Consider the following 15,602-nt stretch of genomic DNA (forward strand, 5'->3'; position numbering starts at 1 on the left):
GTACATATTATGTGTGAGGCACTACAGCTAAGTGTTAGAATATAAAGACACAGCTGTTACACTTCTTGCTCTCAAGGAGTTATAATTTGGAAAAAGAAATATGCAAATAAACGGTAATAATAAAAACAAAGCAGTGAGCAATTATTATGTATCAACTCACACTATCTTAAGTGCTATGATAAAAGTATATAAAGGATATACAAGAGAGGGTTCCTAATCCAGACCACAGAGAGACTGGCCTTTAGGAAAAGGGAAGAGGCGAGAGAACTTGGCAGGTTCAAAGGCAAAGGAAAGGTCTTGGAAAGAGACAAGCAGATGCTTATCACTTGGAAAGGACAGGTACCCAGAGGAAGGCTAACAGTCATGGAAGGTATATTGTGATTGTCTGGAGTCCAGTTGCTTTCGTTTGGGACAAACTACAACCCTGGATGGTGTCAAAGGCTTTGTGAAGCTTCAAACTGGCAGCCTGGTCTTTGGGCTTGGAGGCTAGCCCACAACCAAGGCCCTAAGTGGAAAGGCAGTCTAAGGACAACAGCAGTTGGCCAATCAGCAGTTTATTATAAATGCTCTAGACCCACAGGTGCTAAACCTCAGGTATGGCTGGAGCTTTCCTGACAGTGGAAGCCAGCCCTCTGTTCTGTAGCAGGCAACAGCCAGGCTGAGATTCATTCCCCAGGTAGGTCCCAAGTATGGTCTTCAGGCGCGGTCAATCTGTTTCTTCTAGCTGTAGATGGCTTGCACTAGTTCTTAACTGTTGTATTTTCAGGAATTTTGCAAGTTGTTAGGGTGGCCAACTATCCTCATTGGCCTAGAACTGTCTCAGTTTTACTCCTATGTCCAGAGAAACTCCTCAGTCTCAGGTACAGCTGGCTGCCATCAGACTGGTAACCTAAAATCAGTCATGGTGGGAATACATCTGCAATGAAAACTGGCAAACATAATAAATCAGTCCCAGGCTTTCCCCTCTCCTCATCCCCACAGGTGGTTTTTAAATATTTCCTAGCATGCCACTAGATTCCTCTCGCTGCCGTAAACATTTATTTATTTTTAAAAAGTATCAAAAAAGGAATTGCTGGGGTGCCTAGGTGGCTCAGTCAGTTAAGCATCCAACTTTGGCTCAGGTCATGATCTAATAGTTCATGGGTTCAAGCCCCCCATCAGGCTCTGTGCTGACAGCTCAGAGTCTGGAGATTGCTTTGGATTCTGTGTGTGTCTCTTTCTCTGCCTCTCCCCTGCTCAAGCTCTGTCTTTTTCTCTCTCTCTCTCTCTCAAAAATTAATAAACATTAAAAAACAATAAAAAAAAAAAAGAAATTGCCAGGTGCTTTCTGAGATCAGATTATATTGCTTTATTTGCTATGTCCACTGACAATGGAAGAGGACAGCACGCTAAAACTAGAAAGGGCCTCTGTCTGCCCCAATGAGGGGTTGCTGAGCAGGCTCTCAGACCTCTCTACTCCCAGCAACAAAGGTCATCTGCTTCAGCAGGAAGACTGAAGGCTTTGACTCCATTTCCTTCCTGCTCATTCACTACTTCTACCAACTCATTACTTAGTCACCTCACTCACATGTTGAACTGTTAAATCACTTATTTAACTTTATCTCTCAATTCTTTTATTTAATCTACCATGTGCCTCAGTTTCAGCTTTTCATCTAACTTTAACTCAGTTTTATTTTTACTTTTGTCCTTATTTCATTTTCTTCACTTTTTTTATTATTGAAATGCAATTGACATACTATGTTGTATTAGCTTCAGGAGTACAACATTGATTCAACAATTCTAAACATGACTCAATGCTCAACACAATAAGTCGAGTCACCATCTGTCACCATACAACATTATTACAACTTTATTGACTATATTCCCTTTGCTGTGCCTTTCATCTCTGTGACTTATTTATTTTATAACTGGAAGTACAAACTTCTAGTTGTCCTTATTTCATGTTAAAATCATTAATGTTACTGCTGGAGTTTTAACTTGTCTTATCCTAATTCTTTTCTCTTTCCCTTTGCAGTTTTTAGCTTCTTACGCATTTCTTTTATTTCCTTTCTACTATCTTAACCCTTTCCTATTTCTCTAGGATGTAGTCTTAACTTATTCCCATGTTTAAATCATCTTTCATTGACTTATCTATATAGGAAGGAATGTGAACAAGATAATCTGGAGAGCATCCACATTAGATTCCTGGAAGTGTGGAGGCTTTCTTCTCCCTGCCCACATCACCCCTCTACTCACGTCTCTCAAGTCCTTCAATAACTTTATCTCTGCTCTCAGAAACCCATTCCCTAGCCCAGTACAAGATGGTTCTGCAAAGCACCTAAGTCCATTCCCTAACGATGCTAACCACATAGTCGATGCTAACCACATAGTCGACTTGTTATAAATGTTTCCAGTCAATCCCATTTACAACTACCAAAAACCATAAAATATCTAAGAATAAACTTAACCAAAATGTGAAAGACCTGTACTCTGAAAACTGACAAAAGAAATTCAAGAGGATGAAAAGACATTCCATGTTCATGGGTTGGAAGAACAAGTATTGTTAAAATGTCTATAATACACATCTACAGATTTAATGCAGCCACTATCAAAATACCAACAGTATTTTTCACAGAACTAGAACAAACAATTCTAAATTTGTATGGAACAACAGAAGATCTCGAGGAGGCAAGGCAATCTTTAAAAAGAAAAACAAAACTGGAGGTATCACAATGCCAGATTTCAAGTCATATGACAAAGCAGTAATAATTGAGAGAGTATGGTACTGGGATAAAAACAGACAAATAGATCAATGGATTAGAATAGAAAACCCAGAAATAAACCCACAATTATATGGACAATTAAACTTTGACAAAGGAAAGAATATCCAATGGGGAAAAGACAGTCTCTTCAACAAATAGCGTTGGGGAAACTGGACAGTCACATGCAAAAGAATGAAACTAGACCACTTTCTTTCACCATATACAAAAATAAAATTAAAACGGATTAGACTTAAACGTGAGAGGTGAAACCATAAGAATCCTTGAAGAAAGCATAGGCAATAATCTCTCTGACATCAGCTATAGCAACATTTTTCTAGATATTTCTCCTTGAAACAAGAGGCACAAAGGCAAAAATAAACTACTGGAACTACATCAAAATAAAAAGCATCTGCACAGCAAAGGAAACAGTAAACAAAATTGAAAGGTGACCTACAGAATGGGATATAAGAAACAAGGGGGTAGTATCCAAAATATATAAAGAAATAATATAACTCAATACCCAAAAAAACAAATAATCCAGTAAAAAATGGGCAGAACATATGAACAGACATTTCTCTAAAGAAGGCATTCAAACAGCCAACAGACACATGAAGAGATGCTCAACATCATTCATCATCAGGGAAATGTAAAGAAAAACTACAGTGACACATTGTTTCACACATGTCAAAATGGGTAAAATCAAAAACACAAGAAACAAGTGTTGGTAAGGATGTGGAGAAAAAAGTGGGAATGCAAACTGATGCAGCCATTGTGGAAAACTGTATGGAGGTTCCTTGAAAACACTATATGTAGATTCATTAAAGAATTAAAAATAGAACTGCCCTACAATCCAGCAATCACACTACTGGGTATTTACCCAAAAAATACAAATACATTGACTCAAAGGGATACATACACCCCTATGTTTATAGCAGCATTATTTACAATGACCAAATGATGGAAACAGCCCAAGTGTCCATCAATAGATGAATGGATAAATATGTGGTATATATACAATGGAATATTATTCAGCCATAAAAAAGAATGAAATCTTGCCATTTGCAACAACATGGATGAGCTAATAAGTCAGTAAGAGAAAGACAAACATCATATGATTTCACTCATATGTGTAATTTAAGAAACAAAACAAACAAGCAAATGAAAGAAAAAAAAGAGAGAGACAAACCTAGAAACAGACTCTTAACTATAAAGAACAAATGAACGGTTACCAGAGGGGAGGTAGGTGGAGAGATGGGGGAAATAAGAGATGGGGGTTAAAGAGTACACTTATCATGATGAAAAAAAAGAAAATGACTTTAAAAAAAGGAAAAAAGTGTTGCCTGTCAAGATTTCAAACTGTCACACTCATCAGTTTCCAAATAAACAATAGATCTGGAGCAAACCAAGATATCACAGGTCATGAGCCAAGAGAAGATCTCGATAGGAAGAGACTGCTTACTCTTTCCATCCTAATTCTTACCAAGATGTCACATTCTTCTTGGAGGAATTTTTTTTTTTTTTGAGAGAGAGAGAGAGAGAGAGAGAGAGAGAGAGAGAATGCATGCAAGCAGGGGAGAGGGGCAGAGGGAGAGAGAGTGCATGCAAGCAGGGAGAGACAGGCAGAAGGAGAGAGAGAGAAAGAGAGAGGGAGGGAGAGAGACAGAGAGACAGAGAGAGAGAGAGAAAATCCCAAGCAGGCTCTATGATCAGTGTGAAGCCAGACTGAGGGCTCAATCTCACAACCATGAGATCATGACCTGAGCTGAAATCAAGAGTCAGACACTTAATTGACTGAGACACCCAGGTACCCCTTGGAGGAATTTGTTTTATTTTTTATTTATTTTATTTTTATTTTTTATTTTTTTTAATTTACATCCAAATTAGTTAGCATATAGTGCAACAATGATTTCAGGAGTAGATTCCTTAGTGCCCCTTACCCATTTAGCCCATCCCCCCCTCCCACAACCCCTCCATTAACCCTCAATTTGTTCTCCATATTTATGAGCCTCTTCTGTTTTGTCCCCCTCCCTGTTTTTATATTATTTTTGTTTCCCTTCGCTTATGTTCATCTGTTTTGTCTCTTAAAGTCCTCATATGAGTGAAGTCATATGATTTTTGTCTTTCTCTGACTAATTTCACTTAGCATAATACCCTCCAGTTCCATCCACATAGTTGCAAATGGCAGGATTTCATTCTTTTTGATTGCTGAGTAATACTCCATTGTGTGTGTGTGTGTGTGTGTGTGTGTGTGTGTGTATACACACTGTGTATATATATATATATATATATATATATATATATATATATACTGTGTGTATACATATATATATATACATTGTGTGTGTGTATGTGTGTATATATATATATATATACACATTTTCTTTATCCATTCATCCATCGATGGACATTTGGGCTCTTTCCATACATTGGCTATTGTTGATAGTGCTGCTATATACATAGGGGTGCATGTGTCCCTTCGAAACAGCACACCTGTATCCCATAGATAAATGCCTGGTAGTGCAATTGTTGGGTCATGGGGTAGTTCTATTTTTAGTTTTTTGAGGAACCTCCATACTGTTTTCCAGAGAGGCTGCACCAGCTTGCATTCCCATGGAGGAATTTGTTTTAAAAACCTCTTGAGGTCAGGCTCTTCCCCAGCTCTTTTCATCTTGGAGAGATAAAAAGCAATCTGTATCAAGGGCTACTCCACAAAGAACATAATTTAAAGCAGCATTTGTGTTTTGCCCCACTGGATGGTTCTTAACCTGAGGCATGGATTCCTGTGCTTAGATGCTCAGGCCCCCCAGGAGAGGTGTCTTTGGAAATGACAGAGTAGCTCCTCTCACTTTCCTGTTCAGGATTCAGTGGATGTGAGGCTCATGACTGGAGTACAGAGGCCAAGAGGCTGTATTACTTTGATATCCTATTAGATAAGGGGAAATTAAATATTGCCTTGGTACCTCCAATTTAAGGTTTCTCTTTTTCCACATATTGAGAAATTGAAGATAACCTTAAATCAGAATTACAAAATATAACCAAAAATATAAATCTGCCCTTCCTAATACCTGTTTTTCAAGACTTTCAGGTAGCTAAAATAATTCTGTGTTCTCGCAATAATAAAAAATACAAAATACAACTAACAAGCATTATGAAGTATTTCCCTAGGCATTTCTCCTTCAGACCCCCCAATAACACTATAAAGTTGGTTTTTTCTACAAACGAGGTATTCTTACAGGTAGAATTGAGATTTGTATGCCAACCTCCTAACTGCAAGATCCCATGCCACTTTCACTGTGCCGCGTGAGGGCCCACTCTCTTTGAAAAATGAAAGACTAACTTGCATCTATTTGCCATCCAGAAACCTATTCATTTTAGCTTCAGGTCAAAGCTGAGTTTCCAGGAGACAGAAGACTGGATGGCTGACCTCCTAATAGGAAGATCTTCTCAGTCATATCACAAACCAAAAAGAAAGGGAGAGAGTTAAGACAGAAAAATCAGGGATGGATATGAGACAAAAGGGATCCTAACCAAATGTAAGCCATTTCTATAGTAGCAAACATAAATCCAGTAATAAAAAAGGATTAAGGCTCTAATTCAAGATGGTGAGACAGGAAGACTGAACTCACCTCCTCCATGGAACACACTAAATTATACCTATTAACAGAACTCCCGAAAAACTAAGGGCTAACTGAATAGCTAGTGAACAACTAAAGACAGAACAAGCGAGATGGAGACACAGTAACAAAGTGAACCCCCACCCTTGATGCTATCTGGGAACTGCAGTGGGGAGGAATAATACTGAAGGACTGGGAACATATCCTTCTGTTCTTGGGCACAGAAAAAAAAAAAACTCACATTTTAAAAGAGCAACTAGCACATAAAAGAGACAACACTAGAACTCTGCCAAGCAGTAGAGGAGCTGCAGGAAATTTCTCCAGGCAGACAGACTAGAGAACAACATAGCTTATGTTCCCACCCCAGCTAAGCCTGAATGGGAGCAAAGTCCAGGCACCATTGGTGGGCAGGTTCAATTGTCTTGGTCGGCTTGCATCTTCAGTCCACAGGCCCACACCGGCCCTAGACACACTGGGACACAGAAGAAAAGTGAAGGTTTACAGGGGCCAGGGAAGTAATGCTCTCTCCCCTTGTACCTCAAGGGCCCAGACCGAAGCAGGGTCTGGCCACCGTAAGGAGTGGTTCAGATGCCATAAATGGAGGATCAGATCATCACAGATGGCTTACAACCTCAGCAAGCACAGGGTACACAGGCCCACCTCAGCCCTACCTGCACTTGGGAAGCAGTTAAAAAACCATGATTTAGGGGGCAAGGAAACTGCAGGAACACTCTCTCTTCCACCACCTTAAAATCCCAGAAAGGAAGACACTCCAGCTCACGGTGAGCTTGCAACCTCAGTGAGCCCAGGGTCCACAAGCCCACACCTGCCACTCTGTGATGTGGGGGCACAGCAGGTAAGCCATAGTTTTATGGGGTTTGGGGGCTTTTTTATTGTTTTATTTTATCTTGTTTACTTTTTTAAAATGTGTCCTGTTTTGGTTTTATTTTTTTATTTTTGGTTTTGTTCTTCTCTTTTTTATTTTTTCTTCTTTTTTTCTTCATTCTTTTTTATTATTTTCTTTTATTATTTTTTTTTCTTTATTCTCTCTGTAAAAAGCCACAGTTGAAAAGAGTAACTATCCTGAAGCCAATACTACACTGTATGTTAAGTAACCTGAATTTTAATAAATGAAATAGTAACTAGCATATACAGTCACAGCTCCAGCCCAGCCAGAATAAGTAACCGGACACACACAGTCTGCATCAGGGTCACCACACACAAGATCATTCTTTCAATTTTAGGAGAAGTAGCCATTTCACTTAATCCATACAAATACACACAGAAAATTCAGCAAAATGGGGATACAGAGGAATATGCTTGAAAAGAAAGGGAAAAAAACCTCAGTAAAAGAATTAAATGAAACAGAGATATGCAATATGCCCAATAAAGAATTTAAAGTAATGTTTATAAATATAATCACTGGGCCAGAGAAAAGATGGAAGAACTCAGTGAGACCTTCAATAAAGAGAAAATATTAAAAGTACCAATCAGAGCTGAAGAATACAATAACTAAAATTAAAAAACACACAAGGGAATCAACAGGAGATTAGAGGATGCAGAAGAATGTATTAGTGATCTGGAAGACAAGATAATGGAAATCAAACATGCTGAACAGCAAAAAGAGAAAAGAATTTTTTAAAATGAGGACAGAATAAGAGATCTCTTGAATATCAAATGAAAAAACATTTGCATTACAGGAATCCCAGAAGGAGAAAGAGAAAGGTGTAGAAAACTTGTTTGAAGAGATAACTGAAAACGTCCTTAACCTAACAAGGAAAATAGATATCCAAGTCCAAGAAGCCTAGAGAGTTCCAAACAAGATGAACCCAAGGAGGTCAATACCATGACACATAATAATTAAAACGCCAAAGGTTAAAGATAAACAAACAAACAAACAAAAAGGATCCTAAAAGCAGCAAGAGAAAACAAAAAGTTACCTAGAAGGGAAAACCCTGTAAGACTGATTTTTCAGCAGAAACTTTGCAAGCCAGGAGTGGCATGATATATTCAAAGTGTTGAAAGGAAGAAACCTACAATCAAGAATGGTTATCATTCAGACTTAAAGGAGATATAAAGAGTTTCCCAGACAAAAGAAAGATAGAGGAATTTATAACCATTAAACCAACCTTACAAGAAATGTTAAATGGATTTCTTTAAGTGGTAAACAAATGGCCATAATTACACATAAGAAAATGTGAATAAAAAGATGTAAAATATGACCACATATAAATAAAATGTGGAGAAGGGACTACAAGGGAAGAGAAGGGGTAAACAAAGAAATTTTTTTCTGTTTGTTTTTTGGGGGGGGGTTTAATAATGTGTTTGAACTTAAATGATCATCAAATTAATATGGACTGCTATTTACTTAGGATGCTATATATGAACCTCATGATAATCACAAACCCAAAACCTATAATAGATATACAAAAAAATAAAGAGAAAGAAAGTAAAACAGAACACTGTAGATACTCAATGATCACAAAGAAAGAAAGCAAGAGAAGAAGAAAGGAATAAAGAAGAGCTGAAAACAGAATTTTTAAATGTCAATAAGTATATACTTATCAATAATTACTTTAAGTGTAAATATCCTAAATGCTCCAATCAAAAGACAAAGAGTGACAGAATAAACTAAAACGCATCTGTATGCTGCCTATAAGAATAAAACAAAACTCATCTGTATGCTGACTATAAAAGACTCACCTCAAACCTAAAGATGCATACAGACTGAAAGTGAAGGGATAGAAAAACATTCACCGTGCAAATGCAAGTGAAAAAAAAAAAAAAGCTGGGGTCACAATACTTATATCATACAAAACAGACTTTAACACAAAGACCATAACAACAGACAAAAGCATTACATAGTGATAAGGGAATCAATCTAACATGAGGATATAACAATTATAAATATCTATAGACCCAACACTGCAGCACCTAAATACATAAGGCAAACATTAATGGACATAAAGGAAGAAACTGATGGTGATACAATAATAGTAGGGGACTTTAACACTCCATGTGCATCAATGGATGTATCATCCAGACAGAAAACCAATAAGGAAACAACATCTTTGAATGACGCATTAAACCAGATGATCAAAACATACAGAACATTTTATCCAAAACAACAGAATAAACATTCTTTTCAAGTGCACATGGAACATTCTCCAAAACAGATCACTTGTTAGGCAAGAAAATAAGCCTCAATAAATTTAAGAAGACTGAAATCACACCATGTATTTTTCCAAAAAAGACATACATGGCCAACAGACACATGAAAAGATGCTCAACATCACTCATCATCAGAGAAATGCAAATCAATACCACAATGAAATACACACACACACACACACACACACACACACACACCGTTAGAAAGCTAAAATCAAGAAGACAAGAAACAAGTGTTGGCAAGATGTGGAGAAAAAGGAACCCTTGTACACTGATGGTGGGAATGTAAATTGGTACAGCCACTTTAGAAAATAGTATGGATATTCCTCAAAAAATTAAAAATAGAACTACCATATGATCCAATAATTCCTCTACTGGGCACAGTAAAACCTTGTTCTGTGAGCGTTCCACAAACAAGGAAACATAAATTTTAACTTGATAAAACAAGCAATGTCTTGCAATACAAGCAGTACGTGATGCCAAACATCACATGATCACAACTGAGGCAATGGTTCTTTCTCTTTGCGAGATTGTGGGTGATCATCTTTCATGCTCAGACGCTCGGTCGCAGGCCGTGGTGTTTGGCAGAAATCAGTGATTTTTCAGAACTTTGGAAGTTGCCCACAACTGGCACTACTGTATTTTTTGTCACTTCAAAGAACTTATGGAAAGTCCTTTGTTTTACCATACAAGAGTAAGCTTAAGAATGCTTTGCTTCATTTTAGGTCAGGCTTCCTACAGATATAGACCCTTTCCTCTGCTGCCTTATTGCCAGTTACATTAAATACAGTATATGACAAGAGTTTATTAATACTCTACTCTAGTCAATATATATTAGTGATAGTGAGTCATCCTACACAATAACCCTCCTCTCTCTGCACCAGCCATGAAGATTTTCAAAAGTGACTGAAGGTTAATTTGTTTATTTTTGTTTATATTCTGTATTTTATTATTTTGTATTATATTACAGTATTTTAATCATTTTTGTATGAATATTTTTGGGTTGTGGAACAAATCATCTGAGTTTCCATTATTTCTTATGGGGAAATTCACTTTGATATACAAGTGCTTTAGATTACAAGCATGTTTCGGGAATAAATTACACTCTCAAACCAAGGTTTTACTGCATTTACCCAGGGAAAATGAAAACACCATTAGAAAAGATATATGCACCCCCATATATTTAATGCAGCATTTTTTGCAACAGCCAAGACATGGAAGCAACTAAGTGTGCATCAGTAGATGAATGGATAAGGAAAATGTGATGTATATACATAATGGAATATTACACAACCAAAAAAGGATGAGATCGTGGCACTTGAGACAATTTGGATGTTATCTAGAGGGTATTATGCTAGGTAAAATAAGTCAGACTGAGAAAGACAAATAGCATATGATTCTACTCATAAATGGAATCTAAAAAAACAAAAACAATGAATAAACAAAAATCAGAATCAGAACTGTAAATACAGAGAACTGATGGTTGCCAGAGGGAAGGGTGTGGGAGGGTAGCAAAACAGGTGAAGGGGAGTAGGAGATACAGGAGGAATATGTTCTAATACACACACAAATGCGCACACACACACACACACAATACTACTACTACTGCTACTACTATTACTACTACTACTACTAATAATAATAAAAAGAGGGTAGGAGGAAACTTTGGGAGGTGATGGATATGTTTATGGCCTTGATAGTGATGATGGTTTCACAGATGTATACTTTATCCCCATACTCCTATGTTGTACGCATTAAAGATGCATCAGTTTTTACATGTCAATCACACTTCAATAAATCGTTTAAAAATAAACAAATAAAAGTGTGGGTTTTGGAGTGAAACAGACTGGGGTTCAGGTCCCAGTTTTGCCACTTATTAGCAGTGTGACTTTGACTAAATCATTTGAATTCTCTGAATCTCACTTTACTCATCTGTAGAATTAGGACACCATGGATAGAATAATATGATGTCTGGGATTGTCTTTTTAATAGTCCAGGTGGGAGGAGTGGGCAGGGGTATAAAGTAATCAAAACTGGTCACAGGTTGATAATTGTTGAAGTTGAATGATGGGTATATAAAGGTTCATTATATCATTCTCTTATTTTGTGTATCTTCTAAATTTCTACATTATAAAGCTTAGAAAAATTAATTTGAAAATATGAATGCCTCACCAGAAGACATGGGTAATCAAAAGGAACTGTTGATAATTCATGAAAGAAATACAAATGGCCTAGTATTTTTAAATGTTTTATTTTACTAATAATTTTTTTAAGTTTATTTATTTATTTTGAGAGACAGAGAGAGAGAGGGGGAGAATCCCAAGCAGGCTCTGCACTATCAGCACAGAGCCCAATGCAGAGCTCAAATTCATGAACCACGAGATTATGACCTGAGCTGAAATCAAAACGCAGATGCTTAACTGACTGAGCCATCCAGGTGACCCTTACTAATAATTTTTAAATGCAAATTTTACAAATAAAAATAGTACCTCTTAAGTGATGCCCCAAACCAACAACAACAACAAAGTTTGTGGACTGATCATATCTGATTTCAAGATGTCTTATAAACTATAGTAATCAAGATAGTGTGGAAGTGGCATAAATAAAGGCATAGCTTAATGGAACAAAACTGGAGTGCCTGAATGGCTCAGTCGGTTCAGCATCAGACTCAATTTCAGCTCAGGTCATAACCCCAGGGTCCTGGGATCGAGCCCTAAATAGGGCTCTGCACTGAATGTGGAGCCTGCTTAAGATTCTTTCTCTCTCTCTCTGCCCACCCCCTCAAAAATGAAAATAAAAATAAAAACAAAACAAAATGAAACAAAACTAAGAATCTCACAATAGACACATATATCTCTGTCAATTGTTTTGACAGATGCCAAGGCAATTCAGTAGCAGAAAAGAAAGATTTATCAACAATTAGTGCCGTATGAACTGGTTATACATTTGGAAAAAAATAAATGTTGACATTTACCTCACACTATACATAAAAATAACTGTAAACAGATCACAAACCAAATTGTATAAAACTTCTAGAAGAAAAAATAATAGAAAATGTTAATGATCTTGGGTTTAGTTAAGATTTTTTTAAATAGGACACAAAAATCAAACTAAAAAAAGGAAAAAAAAAACACAAACAGAACTTTGTCAATATTTTCTCTTTAAAAGACACTGTTATACAACTTACAAGATATAGATCAATTCCTCAAAAACCACAAATTATCAAAAAACTACCAACACGAAATAGATAATGTGAATAATCCCATAACTATTAGATGAATTTATAATTAAAAGCTCCCTAGGGGCGACTGAGTGGCTTAGTTGATTAAGCGTCCAACTTTGGCTCAGGTCATGATCTCACGGTTTGTGAGTTCAAGCTCCACATCGCACTCTGTGCTGACAGCTCAGAGCCTGGAGCCTGCTTCATATTCCATGTCTCCCTCTCTCTCTGCCTCTCCCCTGCTCACACTCTGTCTGTGTCTCTCTCCCAAAAATAAATAAACATTAAAAAAATATTTAAGGGGCGCCTGGGTGGCGCAGTCGGTTAAGCGTCCGACTTCAGCCAGGTCACGATCTCGCGGTCCGTGAGTTCGAGCCCCGCGTCGGGCTCTGGGCTGATGGCTCAGAGCCTGGAGCCTGTTTCTGATTCTGTGTCGCCCTCTCTCTGCCTCTCCCCCGTTCATGCTCTGTCTCTCTCTGTCCCAAAAATAAATAAACATTGAAAAAAAAATTTAAAAAAATATTTAAAAAGAAAATGGAAGGGAAAGAGGGGAGAGGAAAGGAGGGGAGGGAAAGGGAGGAAAGGAAAGGCAAGGGAAGGCAAGGAAAGACAAGGGAAGAAAATGGGGAGGGAGAGAGAGACAGAGAGAGAAAGAACTGTCTAGAGGAATTCACACACAAAAAAATTCTACAACTAATAAATGGTCACAGGATACAAAATCAACACACAAAAATTAATCACATTTTATTTAGTAACAAAAACATGCAGAAACTAAAATTTAAAACACAATACCATTTACAATTGTGCCAAAGAAAATGAAACGCTTAGGTGTAAATTTGACCACAGCATGTACAGTGGGGTGGCAGTGTGGTATGGGATTGAGGAAGACAGGTTAGCAGTGATAAACATAAGTAGAACTAAAAGTGAAAAAAAAAAAAAAGACATGCAAGGATCTGTATGCTGAAAATTACAAAATACTGTTTAAAAAATTCAAAGAAGACCCAAATAAACAGAGAGCTATAGCAGGGTTTTAAAGATTCAATATAGTAAATACATCAATTTTTCCTAAATTGATATGTAGATTTAATTTATCCCTATGAAAATTCCAACAATATTTTGTAACCAGCAACAGGCAGAATAATAGCACCCCAAAGATATACATGTCCTAATTCCTGGATGTAAGAGTTGTGTATCTTGACAATGGTGATAATTACACAAATCTGCATGTGTGATGAAACTGCACAGCCCTATACACACACTGGTCCATGTAAAACTGGTGAAGTTTAAATAAGCTCTGTGGATAGTTCCAATGTCAATTTCCTGACTTTGATATTGTACAACAGTTATTCAAGATGCAAGATGTTACCATTGGGGGAAACTAGATAAAGGGTACACAGGACCTCCCTACATAGATTTCTGCAACTTCCTGTGAACCTATAATTAAAAAAAAAAAAACAAAAAACTTTAAAACAAACAAAAGACGTTGCTGTGAAAATTAAAAGGCAAATCTCAGACTAGGAAAAAACATCTTAAAACCTATTAAACAGAGAACTTGTATCAAGTATATATAAAGAACACTTACAACTCAATAATATAAAAACAAACAACCAAATAAAAAACAGGCAATGATTTGAACAGATTCTTCACTGGAGATATACAGATAGCAAATAAGTACATGGATAGAGGCTAAAAATCATTTGTCACTAGGAAAATACAAATTAAAGCCACAATGAGCTATTACTTCATGTAATAGCTAAAATCTAAATGACCATACCAAGCATTGACAAGGATGTAAACAGGAATTCTCATTTGCTGCTTGTAGAGAATATAAACTAATACAATCACTTTGGAATACACTATTTCTTAAAAAGTTAAACTTATACCTACCATATGACCCAGACATTCCACCCTGAGGTATATATCCAAAAGAGATGAACACATACATCTATACCAAAATTCACATACAAATGCTCACAGAGACTTTATTTATAATTTCCCCACACTAAAAACACCACAAAGGCCTACCAAAAAAATTAATGTAGGAAAATTTTAAGAATTTTCTTAATTGACCCCCAGTAACCCAGTAGAATCCCCTCTTCTTGGACTGTGAGTGGAACCTGTGAATAGGAAATATCACTCCCATGATTATGCTATATAATAAGGGAGATTATCCAGCCGGACCAACCTAATCACATAAGTCCTGTAAAAGCAGAGCCTTTTATCTGGCTGATAGCAGCGATCAGAAGCACAAGAAGGATTTGACACACCGCTGCTGGTTCTGAAAGTGGATGGGAGTGCAGCTTCCGCAAGCTGAGAGCAACCACTGCTGTGGCCCAGCAAGGAAACAAGCGACCTGTCCTACAACCACGTGGAACTGAATTCTGCCAACTATCTGAATGAAGCTGGAAGCAGATTCTTCCTGAGAGCCTCCAGATAAGAGTCCAGCTTGACCAACCCCTTGCTTTTAGCCTTGAGACCATAGGCCAAGAATCCAGTCTAGCCCACCTAGAATTCTTACCTACAGATTTGTGAGATTAAAAAAAGATGGTTTTAAATCCCTATGTCTGTGGTAATTTGTTACACGATAATTAAAAAAAAAAAAAAAGTGACACACACTCTGGTACCTAGATGTGGGATGCTGTGGTAATACCTAAAATGTGACTTTGAAACTGGGCAGGGGGCAGAGACTGGAAGAATTTGGAGGAGCATGACTGAAGTCCTGAACAAACTATGAGTAGAAATGTGGCAGTTAAAGATGATGCTGGTGAGAGCTCAGAAGAAGTAAGGAACATGTCACTGGAAACTAGGGGAGGGAAATCCTTGTTATATAAAGGCATAATATGTAGCCAAATCATA

General features: G+C 37.2%; 1 protein-coding gene across 1 annotated transcript in view; it reads right to left on the reverse strand.

Moving 5' to 3' along the window:
• Positions 1-522: 522 nt before the first annotated feature.
• METTL4 (methyltransferase 4, N6-adenosine) overlaps positions 523-15,602 on the reverse strand; it is a 78,690-nt gene continuing 63,610 nt past the window's right edge. The window contains exon 9 of the mRNA XM_047087035.1: positions 523-889. Coding sequence (XP_046942991.1) covers positions 801-889 — 89 coding nt within the window. The 3' untranslated portion in view covers positions 523-800. The remainder of the gene's footprint in view (positions 890-15,602) is intronic.

Source organism: Lynx rufus, unplaced genomic scaffold (assembly GCF_022079265.1).
Source record: "Lynx rufus isolate CCGP_SWC_20201006 ecotype Redwood Valley unplaced genomic scaffold, mLynRuf1.p SCAF_22, whole genome shotgun sequence".
Classification (NCBI taxonomy): Eukaryota; Metazoa; Chordata; class Mammalia; order Carnivora; family Felidae; genus Lynx; species Lynx rufus.